The 22387-nt window shown below is 35.6% G+C and overlaps 1 protein-coding gene across 1 annotated transcript in view; it reads left to right on the top strand.

Annotated features, from left to right (window-relative positions):
* LOC117168294 (lateral signaling target protein 2 homolog) overlaps positions 1–18814 on the top strand; it is a 38559-nt gene extending 19745 nt beyond the window's left edge. The window contains exon 2 of the mRNA XM_033353832.1: positions 17496–18814. Within this exon, the coding sequence (XP_033209723.1) occupies positions 17496–17863 (368 nt within the window). The 3' untranslated portion in view covers positions 17864–18814. The remainder of the gene's footprint in view (positions 1–17495) is intronic.
* The last annotated feature ends 3573 nt before the right edge of the window (positions 18815–22387 follow it).

The raw sequence follows: 22387 nt of genomic DNA, 5'->3' as shown, positions 1-22387 counted from the left end.
CGCGCTATTTCAGATCAGGCCAAATAAGCGAATCTCGGTAAATATATTTTAATGTAAAAATTGGTTACGCACTGGCGATGATTAAGCTCGAAATCGCAGAATGATTTCTTTCAAATGAACTACTTTTTGTATATTTGCAACCGTGCTTTAAAATAGTATGTGAGAGAATCATGGGAAAAGAATTCTTGTTGATAAAATGTTAATCGCGATATGCATAAAAATGTATAACAAGAATTGAATTTGGGGAGCCACTAAGGCCTAAGCGAATAGGGCTTCAGGAATAAAATATAAATTGAGAGACAATTGTGTAGAATTTATCTTTGATCGATATGCTAAAAGTATCGAGGATTCTAACAAAAACAACGAAAAGAGATAGCCACGACCATCGTAATCCATTATTTCTGGAATAAATTACAGTGCTTTGTCTACGTGTGCACATTGTTATGGCTGAGAGTGCCAATCTTTAGACTTAGCAACCGTGCCTTAATTAAATCCGCTAATTCGAGATGACTAATTTAGTTTGCTGATCAGATCCCGCCTCCGACTGCCAGTCGGGAGTTAACTGAGTTAGCGAATTAGCTGCTGCTTTATCGTAAAAATCTTTAGGGAGGCTCTCGTTAAGCCTAATGATTGTTTTCGTGAATATGGTATTTTTTCTCAGATTTTAATCACAAGAGCAGAATTAGTATAGATGTTTGATAAATAATAACTTAGAATTTATAGGATCAACAATAGTGTTATTTTAATTTGTCTCATAATTATTTTTATGCTGAGTATTATAATGATCCAGTAGTTGTACCAAGTAACATGAAACATTTTACTCGTACTATTGCGTATACGTTTTCTGGTATAAAGGTACATAGGAAATAAATTAGAGATTTCCGAGGTTAACGAGTCTTAGCCTGTACAACGGAGTAATAATAACGAGATATCGAACAAGCCACAAGATATCGGATTTCCCCCTTAAAGACCAAGAACGGGGGTTGGAGAGGTGAAGAAATCCTTGGTTGAACCTATGGATGTATATATATGAGTGCGCGTCGTGCACACACGATCCTCATTACGCTGTTCGTCTGCATGTCGATCGTTAGACCCTATCCGTGATATTATATATCAGCATCGTTAATTTTTCGCTATTGATATTTCGCAATTCCATGGCACGGACTTTTCTCCGGTGTTATGCCTACTTTTATTTCGTGTCTGTCGCCAAACCAACAATAAGTAACAGTTCTTTAACAGAGGGCTATGAAATACTACTGCGTAACACGAATCTTGTTATTATTTTTATTACTATTTTAGAGACCTTGTAATCAAAATCAATGCGATGTTGCATACCTTGAAATACAAAATTATTAGCAATTATCAAATGGTAGATTATTTTAAACAATTCTGAATCCAATTTTTAAATTAAAATGGTATTTTGGACATAAGACAGGGCTCATTTGAAGAAGTTATAAAAACGGCTTAACATACGAAGATTATGTCGGCTGAAGGTTTTCTACTAAAATTGAATTTAAAAAACTTTTAAATCAATTAAAATTTATAGAATTTTGCAATTTCGAATGTCTACTTCTAAAATGGCTTCAATTTAAATTCAGTAAATTTCAAGTAAATTTTCTATCAATCTTACAAAATTTTATAACTGCAAATAATAGCTTCTTAATGTCTTTATTTTAAAGTGTTCCATTTTAGGTGTTTTAAATAATTTAAAAATAAAAAGAGTAAAAAATGATGAATATAAATTATATGAAGAGTTCAAAGTTTAAAAATAAAAAAAAATAAATAAAAATAATTTCTGAGTAGTAGTTAGATCAGTGAAACTTAAAGAATTCTTATGTTGACAATTAATGAAATTTAGAATTTGTTTAATATTAAATAATTTAATTTTATATTATGTACTTATATGCAAATATTTTAGATTAAAATTTATATTTTTTAAACTGATATAATTTGTGTTCAAATCGAAAATTATTCAATTTCATAAACACTTGAAATTTCAAATCATTATTGACATTTCAATTCAAAATCTTGTGATTTTAAATATTTTTTTTTAAAATACCATATATTATTTAAAAATCAAATTATCTAATCTGGAACGTTTTTAAAAAACTGATCATTTTTAAACACTTTTTATTTGAATTTTTTCAAAATTTAGGAAATTTTTAAGTACTAAATAGAACGATTAAAATGAGATGTGGAAATTACAATTTTGAAATTAACTCTTCTTAAAAATTCGAAGTGTCAAAGATTTAAAAATATAAGTGTTTGAAATTATTCAACTGTAAATTGAAACACGATAAACTCTCAAGAATTTTAGGAAAAAAGTAATAAATATTAAATTTTTCAAAATTCTTGGTAATTTCGTCGATTTCTGGTCATAGTGCGCCACCCTCAGTGTAGTGTAGAAATAAAATTTTATGTTTTAAGTCATTGAATGCTTTGCACTCTAATTCGTTGATTTTTCACTGTATATGCTTTTATTTCAATTATATTTAATTACTTATATTATTTATACTTATATCAAAATTTTTGGTTATTTGCAAACCAATTACCTGCATCTTGATTAACCTAGATTGTTTCGGGTAACACTGCCAACCTTACAAGTAATTATTTAGACACACGAATCATCTCTATTAGAAATACTCCAACATAAATTCTTGTAAAATCCACCTTGGCTAAATTGTTTTTTGAGGTGACTAGAAGGTGCGAAAGGTTAAACGTTAAACGTTAAAAGCCCTCGTAGTATCGATCTGAGCGCACCCTCTTCAGAGTACGTGCCGAGCTTAGAAACAAACGAGCTCTCGCGTCAGTGCTGACGTGAAAATGAGCTTTTCCCTGGAGGTAGTGGGGTGGTAGTGTCGCCGTGCGGTGGCGAAGTCAGTGTCGGTGACAAGAGGGCGTGAGGATGGGGCTATGGGGGAAATGAGCAACTCGGGTGGTATACGTTCTGTCGCGGGAAATCGGCTGGAAAATAGGAAACCCAGCGGCCCGGTGACAAATGGTTCATCCTGGGCAACTTTGCGCCCGTTACCCACTGGCATTTTGCAACGGGTACCTGCACTCATTGTCGGCTAGGAATAACCGGGGTAAATGTCGAACTTTACACGCGACCGCTCTCATACACCTAGAGTCCTATACTATACATATTCAATACAACGAGAAAAATACCACCTTGCTGGATTCAATCAACACACGCACACAAAACTTTTCTTTAAAAGGATCGAATGTCGAAACTAGGTATGTGAAAGAATCCAAGATTGATTCTCTTATTGGAGATAAACGGGAACTTGATACAAGCGATTTTTTATTTTTATATCTGCACTTTTTTCTAACTGAAGAAGGGTTAGAAATGACCGGCTATAAGATAATTACTAGTGAGGATCTATTTCCCCCAAGGTAATTATTAGAGAAAATAACTAACGTCTCTAGAGGGTTTAAACCAGCTGTATATGAAATGAACAGTTTACGAGTCGGCTATATTTTTCGTTATGAATTCTTCATGTTTGAGTAACACATAAGGCTGTTATTGGAAATATTGATACCTAATAATCACCCCCAATAAGGATCATTGAACTTTATAAAAGACTGATTTAAAATTGATCAATAAATTATAGAGGATTTACAAGATATACGAATTATCTATTCTAAATGTATTATCAAACTATCAAGGGCAACTATGAAAAAGCTAGCCTTTCGTGCCAGTTTAATCCGCATCATATGCGATCAAATTCCATTACAGAAATGATAAAAGGATCGCTTGATACTGGAAGCTGGATTAAAATTGCTGGAACTTTATCAACCGAATCAGCACGTTGATTCGCTCGGTGAGTCGTGAGTCGAGCCATTTATTTTACAGGCTTCGTTCCATTGCGTTGTACGACAGAAGAGACATTTTGTTGACTGGATTTATGTAGGATGCTTCAAGGCTGCACGTATTTTTACCACCAGACATTGTCACCATACTTTGTTGATAAATGCAATAATTCTTTAATGTAGTAGTTATAAGATGAAGGTCTTTCGGATTGCAGTTGAAGAGATAATCATTTCCTCACAGGAAAATTTAGAGATTATTCAATCATAAAAAAGGCACCTATCAACAATCGACATGTATATACGCAGCATTCAAGTCTCTGACATTTGTTCCGCTCTAATAATTTATATTACAATATATGTTTTCCGAGATTTCTAACTTCCTAGTGCAGCCTGAACTTATACATTTATTAACCCATCCCTCAACTTGATGTTAGTTTTTAACGACTTGCATCATTAGCAGTCATAAATAATTATTTAATGTGTAAAACACACCACAACTGATCATGCAACTTTTTACAATAATTAGTGATACATTTTTATACCAATCTACATGATCACGGAAAATACTGTTTCTATATACAGGATTGCTGAATCATTAAAGTTCACTTAGTTTGCAACATGTAGGTCAAGTTTTTGTATTCACTAAAAAGAAAATCCACATTGGTACCTTACAATCTTATAATCGCCTTTAAAATTATTTATGTATATAATTCAAAATTCAAGATGACATGATAAATGAAATGCGTACATTTTTCTTCCCATATATGCTCAGGATTATCCACACCTTTATTTTACTACAAAATTTGATGCCAGCTATACAACAGGTCGGCAAAAGGGAAGAATGACTGATGCACTAGAATTTTAATCACATAATTTATACATCGTATTGCATTCTCCGGTTAGTTAATCGATCTCTTCATAATAACGTCACTTTTATTAAAACAATGTAGTTTAACGATACAAGAACCTTACTCAATTCTAAACTTTAAAAATGAGAGATTCTATAGCTGGAGTCGCTCCTAATTATTCTCCAATTAGGCACGAATAATACGGTAGTCGTAGCATTGTGTTTGATGAATTAGTAAGCGGAAAAAACCGAAGACGCTTGTTTCACTTTGGAGACATCGACTTGGTATTTAGTCACGCCAGTCTGCATTTTTCAATCCGTGCTTTATGGCCCTTGTAGATCCTATAGATTCCTTAGACACACACGGAGCAAGAATACCCTTGTGTCAGTGTTAAACAAGAACGATAAAACGGAAAATTGCTGCATTCTTGGGGAATAATTAAACGAGTCCCATTCCCGGTTTCCCGCTATCACTTTCCCCCCTCCTTCTCTTCTGATCTCCGTTACCCTCTTCGGTACCTCGAACCCTAAATTCGCTTTCACTTCGCACCTTCTGCAACCCCTGGACCGATTTAACGTGCGTTACAAATCGAATGTGCGCAACGATTAATCGCGGTCTCTGGGTTGGTGTCTCCTAGTATTTATGCGCTTCCAAATGAGAAGACAAGAAAAGCAGAGAAAAGATAAAGAGAAAAAGACATAGAAAAGGGGGGTTTGGTGAAGTGGCTGTGGAATTGGATGGGGAAACTGTGATTTTGAAGCCAGTGGGCGAGGGACACGATAAGCTAGGATAATCGCATGAAACGATTTACTCTCTTCACGGCCGATTAGGTCTACAATCTGTTGACTATGAGGGCAACAGCAAAAACAACCTACAGACGAGCGTGTTTCGTGTCACTAGTCATCCTACGGCTTACGCCAACGTAACATGATCGAACACTTTAATCACCGTAACAACTGATTCTATTTTCATTTTATAGATTCTTTGATATGAAGCTTTTAAATTGAATTCGATTAGAAATTTCGTCATACGATTCATCTAATCAAAAGCTGAACAAGTAGGGGGATAAACACTTAGGTAAACAAGCTAATTAGATTATATTATATTAACAAGGATTGTCAGATTTGCTTATCTAAAGACATCAACCCTACTCTCGCAATCTACGGACGACTTTGTGGAATAGAGACCAAGAAGAATCTTTTCATGAGAATCTTTCGCAGAAAGGGTTCTGTTTCAAATCATGACCATGAGATAGGTAGAGTGAAGTTGGTGCGGCACCTTTGAGGGTTTGTCGTAAGCCCGTTTCTCAGCTCCCTACACTCTCCGTTTTTTTTTTTTTGGTTATGCGCGCTCCTCGAGCCCACCGATTTACTGACGCCTTGGGCTAATCTTCATTGACGGGTCTAATTTGGACGTTCGTGCAGATCCCGATAATCCGTCCAATTCGCAAGATGATCGTCGATCGGCTACCGTTCACAGAACCCCTTGTAAAACATCATACTTGACGCTGAAAAGCTTTTGAACACTTTCTCAAAATCACGAAGGATAATTAAAATCGAATTATAGATGATTGCTTCATAGTTACCCAAATAATGAATATGCTACAACATGGGATATTCATGAGCTCCTTCAGATATAAAACGGCAATATTAATTCTTAGGTCATCAACCTTTTTCAGGTTATTACAAACCACTTAATGTCGGTACAAATTTCACCATATTGTAGAGCAATTTGACAATATCTGTCAATCAAGTCGCATGTCTTTAGCATGATGATCCTTTGAACTGACATGTGATTGATATATTAATCATTTGTGACTACTTATGAAGCAGTCAGCGTCCTCAAGGCCGTTTTCGGTTTACGAGCAAGTTGGTCGCGTTTAAATTACGTCTAATGAAAACAAACGAAAATGGGAAACGCTGTCTTGTTGGTCGCGAGTACGGGGAAAGATATCTTAGAAAGGGAAAACTGGGGGTGGGGAAAGGGGCGGGGAGTTTAAATTGGTGTTCGTCAGAGCCACCTTTGCGTGCATGCGTGTAACGCGCGTTACAACTTGTACACGTGTGTCGACCTCACTGCCTTTTAACTAAAATTCCTTGCAAGCTCGGAGAAATTAAGTCGTTTTGCTCCATCCTACGTAACGAGAGATTTGCGGCCGGTAAACGTGGCATCACGTTTTCTCATGCTGAGAACTAACGAAAACCTGATTCACAGGGTGTACTAAAAAATTAAAGCAAAGACATTAACGAATTTAAATCTATTTTCAGTTGTTTCCTCTTGACTTTTAATGAATTAGGAACTTTGACTGCTTCAGAAAAAGTGGAAACAGTTTTTGATGAAAATATATATTTTTTTTTTTGATGAACACTGTAGGGTTTCCTTACAGTGAAGGGTTATCTTGAATGAAATATGACAAGATGATGACGAGGGAGTGAAATGATATTTTAATGACTTGACCATTTCAAAGCATCAGGTGGCCTAACACGATATAGTGAATCATGGATTTTAGAGTTTCAGTGTAGCTCTAGTCTGGTCTTTGCACTCGCTTAAGAAGTGAAAAAGTGTAGTGCCGCATCAACGATGCTAACTTACCGAAGCAGAAAAAATTTTTGACCACTAATCTTTTGCTGATTCATCAAGAAGGTTTGCCGATATTTGCTAATGGCTGCTGACTTTTTTGCTAGAGTAACGAATTTATTATTTATACAATATATTAAACTACAAGTTTAAGACAATCTTTGGTGATGACTTTTGGTTTGGAGCCTAAGCGGCAAGTAGAGATCAATGAGTAGTGTAAATTGATTAGGTAAATGAAACAGCAGGTTTGAGTTTTCATTTAGACATGCTAAGATTCGATACGCATGTGGATCGGGGTGTCCAGTCTCTTGGAAATTGGGCACCTGCTAATGTCGAAGATTTAATTTTCCTGGGGGGAAGTGTAATCGAACGGAAGCTTGAACCCAAGGAAATTGGAATTGTTTCGGACTTGGTTTAGACGCGGTAGGGACACTTGTCCCCAGAATGCCAGGATGTTTTGTGCTTTAATGGACCAGATAAGTCATTAACTACCGTCGACATTCTCGGCTTGCTTAATCGATGACTAAGGCAGATTTTTTTCTCAAAAACTTTATAGCAGGGACCAGGAGCAAAAATCTAGTCTTGAACTGAATCTACAACCAAAATTTTTCTCCCAGAATAATTTAGCCTTGACTGAAATTTCGATTTTGCTCTTCAGGTAATAAGTGACGTCAGTTATTCATATAAAATATTAGAAACTCTTTCATAGCGTGATTCTGGTGCAAAATAACGACTTCCGTCACCTAGTCATTATTCTACTTACAATATTGCAATATTTTCTACCTTGAAACACGCTACAATTGCACATATCCAGATAAAATGATAAACGCGAGAACAACAAAATAGAAGGAGCCGATTAGAGGGTAATTTGGGATTAAATCAGGAATTTAAAATAATAAACAAAACGCTTGGGATGGCAGGCGAAAAATTTGAGAGGCTTTACTGGATGAAAAAGACGGGATATCGAGCGAATAAAGGCTTTCGAGGCAACACGCCGTAAAACGAAATAAAGAGCGGTTAGGTGCAAGAAAGAGAGGGTGAGTGCGATTTGTTCCGGGGTAAAGAAGGAGCATCGGGATCGGTGGCGGTCCACCTTTGTTGTCGCGCCGCTACGCGGAAAATAAGCGAATTGAAATTGTGTATAAGTAATGCCTGTTGATATAGCTGTCTTTGTGTTGGGTTCGAGCGTCAACCGTAAAGGCTTATTTCCTTACAGTTTCAGCATGAAACATTAATCGCCGCGAATCCAGAATGTGCATTGATTCACATACTCGATTGAGGTAGGGTCTATTTCTTCGAAAAGATGTTTTATATCAATTTGTACAAAAAGTTTGTTTCTATATATGTTGAAACATAAAAATCTTGTTGAGATTGTCAGATTCGACGAGATAATTAATGTTGCATGTGTGCTGAAGACACGACGCAATGTGCTATCAGGGATCGTTGATGTCGGAAAGCCACAGTGCGCTTGGAAGTTTCGAAGTCTGGACCGGTTCTAAGCTGCCAGCCGGTAGCTGCTTATTTACGACGAGAGAATCATTATTGTCGGCCGATGGTTTCTTCGGGCCTAGCGAATTCACTCGTTGGGAGATTAGACTGATGCTAATTAGACTAAATCTCTGCGCTTTGTTGCTTGAGCGAGCCGAGACAAAAATAGTGCTAGAATTGCAGCTCTTTGCGGGAAAAAACACAAGACTGTAGCAAGGAAAAAAAATTTATTTCTCGTGTATATGAGTGCACGCGTTCAAAACGCACTCGTCGAGAAGCAAAACGACTGTTTCCAGGAATTTTCAAGCTGTCGTTAGGGAAATGAATAAATGGCGCACGTCATTGTAGCAGAGTGAAGTCATTACTCTCGCAAAAGGCCCTCTTTGTTTATACAGGTTCACGTATATACCAAAACAAATCTGGTCAAAATTCAAAAGTTCTCATAAATAATCATGATACAGAAAAAACTGGTTTCTTATTGTACTACTGCATTATACAACGAACTTCAGCTTTTGTGTAGTCCGACAAGAAAATATTTCGCAAGTGGCATATTTTTCGATGTGGCTTTCAGTTTTTGTTTTCTGCTGCTCGATTCGAAGTAAGCTGCTATTCTTTTTCCTTGATTTGCTCTATTTCCACTTGTCACGCCTACCGTCTTAAGATGCCTCAAATCGACTCTTGGAATCCATGGAACTCCTTCTCGACAGAATAATTGCGAATCACAACTTGTGGCGTTTTAAACATTTGTTTATCGTCACGTCCTCCTTCATATCATCATTCGTAATTTGCGAGCCTTGACTGGTATTTAAAATTAGTGGACTCCCGTTAGTGTAATTCAGGCTTCTCTAACTACGTACGTAAATTGCTCGAGTGAAGATCCAAATTCTTATAGACAAACTTTTGCTGAAAAACGATTGCGGATGAAATAGCTCCTTCAATCCTTGACATAGTGACACAAATGAATGTTCAAAGCAAAACCTAATGCGAAAAAGAAAGGCTATGTGCTAATAATTATCGTTGGATCTTGATGGTAAATTGAAAATCTGCTAATAAGGTTCGAGGCCTTCTAGGTAACCTTCATGTAGGTAAATATTTTTAGAAATTGATAATTTTGTTTGTGTATAAACCAGTTTGAAGGCCCGCGTTGAAATAATTTTAGAGTCAAGATAATTCTCAATGCTTTAAGAGCCTCTCAGCAATTACGTCTTTCATCTCGGAATATCTGTCTCACTGTTCCTAAATTATTGCGCGAAGACAGCTGACTATGTAAACGAGTACGTCTACATTTGAAGAAGTATGAAACTCGAATGTAATTTTGAAATTTAAAGATGAGCTTTCATGAGAAATGTTTCTGTGATCAGCAGCATGATTAATTATAGTGGTAATTACCTCGCTTTGATTAAATCGCTAGTCCACCTAGCCATTTCTTAATCATCATGGTTCGTTACCTCTGCAGACAGAGCTGCAATAAGAAAAGCATAGATAATCGGAATCAAAGATTCTTATTCTGTGTTCGTGTTTTTTCCTTGCTTCGTTCCATGCTAATTGGAATACTTCGCGGCTCGATGGTGGTTTTTCTCCTTCGTTCGCAAAGCCGGCGTGCAATGTCGCAATAATAGATTTCTGAAACGGGTCATTGCATTGTAAACGCGCTGTTAACGCTTGTTCTTTATCTTAGCGGCGATTGTAAACGGAGGCGCTTTCTGCCAATTTAATTAACACCGACAATTTCCCAAAAGGATAACAGTTTTTTTTATCTCATTGGGCGAAATATTTGACAAATATTTTAACTTTCTTGACCTGCGTTTTTTGACATTAAAACCACCATCGCTTTACTGCTATGACACCTGCTTAAGCTTTCTTGTGTTTCAGGATTAACGTTCTCATTGAAATAAAGCTCTTGAGCATTTAAAGGAATCGTTTGAAACCCAAATTTTAAACAATTTGTACAAATAGTTAAAAATCAGAAACACGAGCCTACCAAATTGCCCTCAAACATAGGAATTAGAGGCTAATATCTGTAAAGTATACGAATAAAAAGATGATTGATTTCGAAGAGGATACAAGAAATGGAGGAAGGAAGAAGGAAAAGGTGGATTGGATGAGCAGAAGGTATGTATATCGAAAGAGGCGTACTTTGGCTGTAGCAAGGGAAGAGAACCCAATAGCGACAGGTGCTCGAGGTGGGCTTTGAATGGAAAGTATCAATTTTTTGGGCAGACTGTTTCGTGTAATTAATACATCATCCGCATCTGCGGCAATAACTTGGTTACCACAGCCCCTTTTCGTCCTGAATGAGACTCTATCATTTTGTCTAGTCTGGCCTGGTCTTGTAACGCCCTCTTAAGGCAGGTTACGAAATAGAAGATCTACCCCTTAGAAAGACACCAGCTCACTTTAATTGGGTTCAATTGAATTGGGATGTGTGGCCCTTTATGTTTTCATATCCACTAATGGTGAATATAACTTCCCTTTCTGCAATCTTCTTGTTCTATCGTTCATTGATTCTTTTTAATCTTTCCTCTGCAGATGCATATTATTCCCTAAAAGCATCTCCATCTAAGAATTCCAGTCATTTGCCAAAATCAAATTTTCTTAATTTAGCCATATGTTAAATGGGAATGTGAAAAGAGCGAAATTAATTTCAACATTTCGGATGATAGGTTTGTTGCAGGATTTTTAAACGCCATAGTCCTTTTGCACTTCGTTCAATTTGTCCATGTGTCAGCGCATCTAAAAGAAGATGATGCTCCTCCAGGGTATCAACGCGTTCACTAACACTTGGGGCAACCTCGTAAAACTGCGAGTAATTCACGCAAGAACCGAAGTGAAAGAAGAACGGTTAGTCGTTTCTAATTGCAGAAGTGACGACGCCATAACTAATGACTGGGAGGCAAATGTCGTATCAGTCGTCACAACGCGTCGACTATCTCCATACGAAACGAGGTGTGGATACTTCGTCGTCCGCTGGGAATTACGCATTTTTTCAACGACAAAAAAGGAACAAGATAAACGGTCAGCCTGCCACACTGAAGGCGCCGAAAGATTTTTCCATAGGTTTATCGCATTTTTGGATTAAATGCGCCCCCGGGGACCTGCCGACCACTGCGAGCAAATATGATCAAGTGCCTGCATATGCAGACATTTATTACGTCGTTCTTTCCATTTCTCTTTGAACTTTTTTTTATCATTCATTCATCAGTTTTCATTATTTATTCATAATTTTTCCTCAACTATATTTTTGATTTAATTTGTGAACTATGTAACTTGGTTAGCGACTTGTAGACTTGACGTCTTTATCGCAACACCTAATTTTAAAAATGCAAGTAATCTACTTATGTCTTCGGAAGTATCGTAAATATTACATGAAATATTTTTTTCAAGGACTAAAGTTAGAACTAAGTATGAGTAAACTCTAGATTATAGTTTTCAGCCGTTGTTCTTGTTCTCTTTTTACTGTCTCAACTTGAAACTTTGTCACAATTGACAATAACTGATTAAAACTGAATCTGGTAGACTACCACTTTAGCGACGCAAAGGGTGACGGACGCCAGAAATAGATACGCGAGACGCCAAGCCAGGGAGTATGAGTGGATAGGTAGAGTGGTGGGATAAATGGAAAGCAGGAAGAAAACCCCTGGGAAAGAATCACAACTAATATAATCACAGAGCCACATCAAACGGTCCCTGATACCGCTACTCTTCCTAAGGAAAACTCAAAAATACTTGCCATTTAAGTTAATATAAAATCTCATCCAAATGTCTACATACTGATCACTTATATATCTATCTTTAAATGAATTAGCTCACTTAAATATTCAAGACCTTCGCCAACAATCTAAGTGTTTTCTACTGATTTTAGAAGCACACATTAAAAAGAACATAATCATAAAAAGTTTACGACTTAGAGAGTTACTGGTGAATCGAAAAAAAGCAGGTACAAAAATCAGGTGCCAGAGTGTCACTGTTTAAAGTTGGTTATAACAGGAAACTTGAATCGATAAATTGATTGAATTTCAAATTCAACCAATCAAAGTGTCTGTTTTCGCTACCTGAGAGTAATTTATAGTTTAAATAAGGTTCTCAATAAATCAAAGTCGAAGAGGTACAGAAATCAATGTTTCAGAATGAATAACATAGTATTTAAATATTTAGAAAAAGTTGAATTAATTTCAATTATGTATTGATCTTAAACGGGATGAAGTTTGGAAAAGTAGACGAAATCATTTTTTTAACTGTATGATTAACGAAGAGCAGGCGTCATAATAATAAAGCAATCGGATGGGGTTTGAGTTCAGCAGTTGTTGGGTCTAGATATTAGAATGAAGAAAATGTGTTATGAATTTATGAAGGAAAGAGGGGAACAGAAGGTGAACTGGGGAAGCCAACTGTCTTCATCAAGGGGTCGAACGTTAGGCCACCCATTGGGCTCAATAATATATGTATAACGTTTCATCAGTCGGCAATGTCCGTACCTTCGAGTGGTTCAACACCTCCTAATAGCCAGGTGGGACCTTAGCGGCACCCCGCAGGAAGTCCTAATGAAGACAAATTCAACCGAAAATGGCGACCGAAACTATTTCCTACCGCAATGCCAGCCCACAAAATCAATTTTACAAAAGCCTTTTCTCTCTCTTCCCTGACGATTTATTTCCGTTTTTACTTATTTACACCCTCCCCTACCATCAAGCTCCAAAAGTCGACCTCAGTTATATCACTTCGAACTCTAAAGTATACTGTAAAAAATTTCTATTGCAAACTTCCAATAAAAGTATTGGAAGCTTATTTCCGAAACGTAAGGAAACGCTACAGTATATGATGTATTGGAATTAAAAAATTTTAAAATATTATAATAATGTAGAATTGTCATCCGGAAACTAAACATTGTAGTTAGTGAGACTGTTAAGTGAGAATTAATTGTAGAAGATTAGACAAGGGTGATTTGGCAGATTCGCTAGAAGAGAACTTGGCTCGTAAAAGTGGAAGCAATTACATCAAAATGTCAGAGAGCTGAAAAATAACTTTTGTTTCATCCTCTTATAGAGTCTAATGATTATCACACTAAGAGTGCAGAAGTAACAATTTTGGATTGTGGTATAAACATCTGGCGACCGTATCGATCAACACACTATCATAAGGGAATATAGGAACAAGACAGAAAATACTTTTAACAAAAATCTAATAAATATGCTAATTGTTGGTTAACGGAATCCTTTTGGATTTCTTGTACAACGAAAACGTGACAATTATAGTCTACAGTTAAATTCCTCTATTGTAAATTTTCGTAGCCAGGAGTTGTGTGAATGCACGCCAGCGATTTGTCTAACATGATAGGTATCGTCGAATGTGTGGTTGTTAAAAATTATATAGATGTACTACCAATATAACATAAAAGAACGGCTGTAGCTTGAGAAGCTTGCGCACATCAAATGGCGTGCCCATCCGCAATTGGAGCCAATCCGAAACGCTTCTGAATTTCCACCTCCGTATTCTTCCTTCGCGATTGTACGAGAATTATTTCCGACTACCGATTATGCATCAAACCTTTAATTGATTAATAAGGAAGAAGGAATACAGAATGAAAAAGGAAAAGTTCGAATTGAATTAAAATAAAATGGAAGAATCACAGGGAATCCTTGTAAGAGATAACAGTAATCTTGGTTCCGCTTGTATAGAAGCCAATTGAGTAAAATCGTGCCGAAGTTAAAACCCGCGAAGATCTTAAAAGCGCTGTTTCGTCTTATGGATTATTTGGTAACCGTTTTTTATTCTCTGAATTTAACGGTCACTGTAAATACACCTGAAAAAGATACCGCCACCTCTGTTAGGAAATTGAAAAAGGAGCCATTGCTCGCTCGTATAATTAATGAATTAATTCAACCGGAAAATTTCAGATCGTCCGTTAAACACGCAAGTATTTTTTATCATCATCGATAGATTGTTTTGTCCTTCTTTCGTCCGCGGACGTTTCCGTTTCAGTAGATTTAGATTGCCCAAGTCATTTCCTCCTTTTTCCGAATTCAACTGGAAGTTGTTTTTTTAAGCATCAGAATAAAAACTTATTGAAAGTGAAGTGCGAACGGGCCGTTCTAATATTTTTTGGAGCGAAACCTCCAAATTTCTAATAAAGTAAAAAACACGCATTTCACATTCTTCTCCTGATGGAATTAAGAACCCTGAAAACGTCTCGAGCTAACTTCGGGGTTTGATAGAAAGAAGAGCGTAGAATGAAGAGTGATTTAGAGCTGAGCGATATATTAGACAATGCGATTTGCAGAATGAAAAAAGTTGACAGACCAATTGGGCAGGCGACAGTCATTTGTCTCCCCGAAGCTAACTCGGAGTTCCTCGGACGTGGCTCCCGAGAACTGGCTACGAGAGAGAGTCGACCCTCGAGCGCCTTTGCCCACATGTCAACGATATATTTTCTGCCGGCCCACAAATCGCTTAGCGGGTAATTTTGAAATTGGAACACTTATTTAGTCGTTTAGCCCCAAGGGCGTGTACAGCCGCGAGCCTCACGATCCTACAACGAAGATTTATAGTTGGATTTTCGTTCCCGGGCCACCGGACGAGAGTCACCTTCCACTTTCTTCTGCATCTTCAATATTAAAAAGACTCCCTACTCGAGTCAAAAACTGCCAAAACATAAGTTACTTGAAAAAAGTAAACATTATCGATTCACTACGTGTCACTCTAGTCGACGACCCGTAAAACACAGAGAACTTAAGAGATTATATTGAAAAATTAGCCAAGTTTCGATCAATTTATCTTTAGGATAAAATATCAGAAAATATATCATGTAGTTTCCTATTTCTGTCCTTCGTTATAGAATCTTTTGGGTGAATTTCATCAATCATGCGGTCGGTCAAAGCAGGGATGATTTGGACCAGAGGCGAAAAATTAGACCTTCCTCGGTGAACTTCATTAGGTGATGTTTAAAATTGAATAGTTCAACGACCATTAAACGATGCCCGGGGCGATTATCTAATGAGAATACCAAAATGAAATAAAAAGAGGAAGTGGTGGAGTGTCTAGCGAGTCATTGGAAAAATAAAGGAGGAAAGAGGAGAGGTATATAGGAAGAGAAAGATGAAGAAGGTCGTCGAGGAGGAAGAGGTTGGGCTGTACTGCGAAAAGGCTGCGGCAAATTCGTGAACATCAAACGAATTAAATCTCCGCGGCGAGTCGACCGCAGAAACTAATATCTCAGCGCCTCTCTCCGTCCGCTTGTTCGTCCATGCTGGTGATATTGGTACCCCTGTCTCAGCTACTTTGCCACTTGAAAATCTGCGAATAACTACCCTCTTATTCAACGCACAATTTTCTATCAAACGATTAGAATTTTATCTAGCATTCTTCTGATTCTTTATGTCCCTCGAGATATACAAAAACTACATCAGCACAAAATTAATACCTAATCACCTTAATCTATTCTAGATTTTTTGCAAAAGCTGTGGTTGGTAGTTAATGAAAATTGGCAGGACTGAATTGGCTCGTTGCGCAAATCACGTCTGTTGCTTGGCAGGGCTTGTCGAAAAAGAAAATCGATAAACCCTTCCGCCTGAATGTATCGACAGGATAAAGGCGATGAGTTTTTATCCATGCACGACCAGAAAGTTCTTCGCCTCTCCGATATGATTGAAAGCGAATGGAAGCGAGACCTGTTTTCAGAGATGACTGTACCCAGGTTGCGCAGGTGTGACCGATGGCGGCTTTCTTTGATCCGTATAAGCGACCAGCTACTATGTCCGCGACTCATCGAGCTTCTACGATATTCGACCCAATTATTTTTAACCTGATCCAACACCTTCCCTGAACTAGATACTTACGATTCGCGGACTAATTTTTGACAATCCGAATCTCCAATTTAATTTACAATACCATCTGTCGAATATATTTCTGAATCAAGCAAATCAATTCCAACTTACAAGACCCAAAGAAATTTTTATAATCTTGGTGCTGCTTGTTAAAACCCTGCCGAATTCTTAGGAATTTGAATTAATCCTAGAAATTCGATCTGAAGTTCACGCATCTGTCAGCCGTTTATTTTTGTTGGTATGGAAAGCTATTAGAAATATCTAGTAAATAGTAGCTGCTTTGATGTCTTCGGTTTGGTCGATGAAATGTCTATGCGGTCGGTGCCTCGGAATTTCGTGATGGGTCCGGAACGAATGTGTAATACGACTTTTATGGGGGGATTCTCTCGACATCTGAGGATGCATCTGATTTGTGGCTGGCTTTTGCATATGAGTAAAGGCATGCTCGATTCCGCTCTACGTCTACAAGCTATTCCCTCGTAACTTGTTCGGTTCCTCACCTTTGCCACCAAAGGCGATTATGATTTTTATTTTTTAACTTTGTACCACAAGGGAAATAATTCGAACTCTGCTTTATTGTTCGCATTCATGTGGGACGAACGAAGATACAATGCATATTCAATTTCCATTTTAGGAATAGCCTGACCACACTTGCATATTATTTCGTTTCTGAAGAGTGGTTATAGATGGGTTTTTGGTGAATTTCTAAAGACTTGAAATGAGTCAAATATCCTTATTACAATGTTTCGATATTTAACCTGAGAACTGTTTTATTTTATTACCTAATTTTAAACTTTAGATTTAAATGTTTCTAAACAGTTTCTTGGCTACTGACCTTAAGGCATATTTTTAACTGTGGAAACTTTCGAGATTTGTTTATCTTATTCAGAAGCACAAATGTAAAATAATGTTCTAGAAGATTAATTTTATGTATTTTTTTTTGTTACAGAGCAAGCCAACCATCTGAACCTCTTCAACAATAGGCAACAACCGAAGAAGAAGCGAAAGAGTAGAACAGCTTTTACAAATCAACAAATATTCGAATTGGAAAAGCGATTCCTCTACCAGAAATATTTGAGCCCAGCTGATAGGGATGAAATTGCAGCACAATTGGGTCTCAGTAATGCACAGGTGATTACGTGGTTCCAAAATAGGAGAGCGAAATTAAAAAGAGACATGGAGGAACTTAAAAAAGATGTACAGACTGTTAATCCTCTTCTGGTAGCACAACACCACAAAACCTTCCTTGAAAATGTTCAAGACCTTGGAATATTGAAGAAAAGGCCACTACCAAATTCCATGGACGAAAAGTCGTAGGTGCTTCGGTTGTTAAATCGCAAACAAAAAAAATCTGGTTCCTAGAGCGAGGGGACTCCTATAAAAGATAATATGCAATACGGGAAATTCAATTTTTTAATATCGTATGATAAATGGGTTATCTTTAATGTAACAATTAAACAAGTCTTGAAAATTAGCTTTGATCGTAAAACTTTGTATATGAGTTGTAATAAGTTCTGTTTCGCAAAAGATCTTTTTTTTAACTCATCTTCTTTGTAATATAATTGTCGTTATATATTATAGATGAAAGAGATAACTCTACGCAAATTTAATATCTTTCTTCATCTGTACATTTGTAAGATTTCAATAAAAGTAGAGTGCATGATAAAAATTACTAATAAAGGGAGTCGCTAATTCCAAAGTGATTATAAAACTAAAGAAAAGATTTTTGTAATTTCGGAAGTCGCTTTTAATCTTGATGGACGTTATTAGATGCATGTAAGACTTTTCTAATAATTTCACAAAAGCCCTCCATCGCTTCGATAAGGACTTATGCGTTACATCACGGCAATCGAATTAGTTGGATGTATTATAATGTATTTATTATAAAAGAAAGAAAGTGATGTCCGAGCCGGGTCGGATTAAATCGATGATAATAAATTATTAGTAAATATATATATATATATAGCTCTTAAATTATGAGTCGCTTTCACCGGCTATCTCGTGTACATAATATTGTATATAGCATATTTGTCATTAACTACAAGATTTTTCCGTGTAGGTAACGTAGAGCCATATAGATGGGGCACTGCAATATACCTAATTGTCAGTTTAATTAGGAAGTTTTACGATTTTGTATGATGTAAATTCTACGGTGTGCATGTTACTCAAAATGACAAATGAACGCGTGAATGGTGCAGAATGTCTGTACAAACAGTGTAGAACAGTGTATAGAGATCCAAAATAAATAGAAAATTCATTATATCATAATTACAAGCCTCCTTTAAAAAAACCTTTCACCCAACTAGTAATAAATATATGTGTGAAGAATAGTTAGATATCGCTTCTCAGGTAAGACAATATTCAAAGATTCACATTTTTCCTCTACTTCAAGAAAATATTAACATTTCTCAACTAATAGTTAAATTTTGTATTTGCAGTAAAAAATATTTTGCAGATTATCTATTTTTAATTTGAAGTAATATTATAATTTTTTCAAGGAAAAGGAGAAGTAATTTTTGAGTACAAGCAACGGGCGGCAGTACCGAATTTTATAACCAAAAGTTGTGTAAAAAATGGAGTTATTGCATTAAAAATTCTTAAACATCAAATTCACATCGTGTATTAGGTAATGGCTGACACTGAAAAAAACTAGTTGGTTGGGACAACTAACAAAGTAGTAGGTCCAACTGTTTTAGTTTGTAATATATGCCGTTGCTATTAAAGTGGTTGGGGTTACTGCTTTTATTCGCAAGATTGATAGTAGTTGTCCTTACTACTTTATTTGTTCTCGCTACAACTTTCGATGGTAGGTGCTACTTTCAGGTAGGTGTGTTTACTACTTTAAATAGTAAGTGTTATTACTTCAATTAGTAAGTCTTACTATTATGTAATCTTATATATTATTACTATACAATATTATATTTTCTTACTATTCATATAATTATATTTATCCCGCTGGCAAGCTGAATTTTCACGATGATGTATTTATACAAATTAGGGTAAATTCCACACAGGCCTTTTTTGAATTATCCGTTGAACTTATTTGAGACATCGAGTTCGCATCTAGGTTCTCAATCAATCAAACATGCCATAAACCAACAAAGTAACTAGAAATAAATCATCGAAAACATGACTACAATTGTTACTACAATTACCATCCTCACTGATTTAAACTTCATATGAGGACTAACGGCGACTTGTTGCCGTACAAAACTGGTTAGTTACTGTTACCATCGAAGTAGTTGTTGTAGCTAATACCAATTCTACTGATAAGGAGCTTCTTGTCGCAAATAACCATTTTTTTTGTGTATACTCTAATGACTTTCGAATTTCCCAATAAATAATTTAAAACGAAATATTTTGCAAAACTTTCTTTCCAGTTCAAAAGTAAAATTTATGATGGTAAAGCCATACAAAATTTGTATTTTTGTCAAAAAATACATAATTATTTGAAAAAACGTTCAATAACTGATGGTTCCAATGCTTTGGACTTCCACGGACATATATTCACAAACACAATATTTATTTTATTAAAATTCTTAGTTTCTTTTTCGTTTCAAATTAAATCATATAAGGAAAAAAATGTATTGCGTTGAGAGAAATGTGGATCGATCGAAGATTATATTAGCGCTACAATATTGCGTATTAACCGATTTGAATTATTTAAATGCATTTGATTAATTGCTGATGAATTTTAACATTCAAGAGTTGATTAATTTAAAATGATAAAAGTTATAATTAAAAAATACTATAATCAACATTAAAATTATAATATGCAATCTAAATTTTTCAAAAGATTTCAAACGATCTAAAAAAAATTCGGAGCAGTCATGAAAGTAAACAAAAGTTTAATATCGCTTGAAATTACCATCAATGTATGAAACAAAAAATATATATTTTCTAATGTGTTTCGGATTTTTAGCAAAAAATTTCCTTATACCATTTTTATTCTCATTCACCATCTTCATATCTCGATAAAAAATTTTATTTGCAAAAAATTTGAAGATTGTTTTTTAATTAAGAAATGGAATTATTTTTTATCGCAATGTACGCTTAAGTCTTGCAACATTTTTAGGTTTATGTGACTTTGAGACACGAATTTCGAAATCAATTTTCTCGAACCTCATTATTGGGCTTTTGTTTTGCCTGGAAGTTAAAATCACTTATTTATTTTTTTCAATCTGAAAATGAAAAAGACCTTATGAATGACATTTAAGAAGCAATATTATTTTTGAATTTGTCATGAGTATGTCGATGAACAATGTATGAGACATGATGGTAGCAATAGTAAGAAGAAAAAAGTAAATGATAAATGACGAGCCACTGATTGTTCCGTACTTGTATACAAAGGTAGACAACTCTTGGTACTTTGTTATTTGTCATTCACTTGTCATTTCAACTCAACTTGTAACTGCGCACACGTGGCACCGCACGTGTAGGATTATTAGTAATAAGTTGGAGAAAAGCAATTTAACTGCGTACACAATTATTGACTTTATAATTAGTATACTGCGATTGAAACACTCAAGACGATCTAGAAATCAAGCCTAGAAAAATATTAAAATAAGTTATTGTTATAACCAAACTTTTATCAATATTACTTTAAAACACAAGAGTAAAAAACTTTGAAATAGCATGTAAGAAACTTGCACGCTAGTTGATAATATTGCAATTAATTATTTTAGAGAATACCGGTTTCTCATTTTTTTGTAATACGCAAAATTATTGTTAATTTCTATAAATTACTATTGGGTTATCAAAAATTCAAAAAAGATTACCTAATAATATTAAGGAAATATATAATTATAAATAGTTCTAGACCTTCAAACTTGAAATAACCAGAGCCGCTAACAAATGCTTAACAATCTTAAATTTATTATTTATAAATATGATAAGCATATTTTTTGCAAAGTAACAAGATAGAATTTTAGACATTTATGCGGCTTATAACTAGAAGGATTTCTAAGAACTCTGGGTGTAAGATCGATGAAGTCAAAACAAACATTTTAATCAGCGTCAAACATTCTGGCATTTAAACAAATTATTTTCAATTATTTTAGGAATACAAATAGGGAAGCTTATATTTTTCTTTATGAATTATTCAAAATACACCAACAATTTTAGTAAATAACGTGGTAATTTTACTGAAATGGTTGAAAATTATTGTGATACTTTAAAAATCACATGCAGACAGGAAAATTTCCGTAAAGTCACTTTCAGACAGTGTAATTTTACGTTTTTCGCATAAACCCAAAATTAACATAAAATTATAACTTTTTAATTCAAGCAGTCAATTTTTAAATATTTTACCTTCAGATAGTCTAAAGGACGTTTTCTTTTTTATATTTTTACACAAAAACCTCACTCAAAGAGGAACCATTTCTACTGACCTTACCTACCAAATTCATGTATAGACTGAACGGATGACTTATTTGAAATATATTACATTCTATACATAAAACCCGCTAACGCGTTGTTGTGTTGTCCACTGACACGTGCTCGCCAATTTATTTTCCTCTCCCGAGTAAAAATGCTTCGACTTGAGTTCGACTTGGTTATTTCTTGAGTTCGTCTCCAAGACATTGATGTCTGGCTTCGTCTCAAAACTGAGTTGAGGCATAGGCCTTCGTCTTACTTTTATGGCCACGGCAGGTAAAACGGTGTTTACTTGTCTGAAGTCGAGCCTTGGCTAAGACGAGGTTTGCTTGTCTCAAGTATACCTGCCTTAATACAAACCTTTTCGGCTCATAAATGAGATTAAAATTGCTGAATGAAAAATTCGTAATTATTTAAAGAAAGTAAAGATACCATTAGAGCAGAAGAACAGATAAAAATACAAAA

This window comes from Belonocnema kinseyi, chromosome 2, assembly GCF_010883055.1.
Source record: "Belonocnema kinseyi isolate 2016_QV_RU_SX_M_011 chromosome 2, B_treatae_v1, whole genome shotgun sequence".
NCBI lineage: Eukaryota > Metazoa > Arthropoda > Insecta > Hymenoptera > Cynipidae > Belonocnema > Belonocnema kinseyi.
The sequence above is the reverse complement of the archived record's forward strand: the minus strand, read 5'-3'. Positions and strand labels throughout refer to the sequence as shown.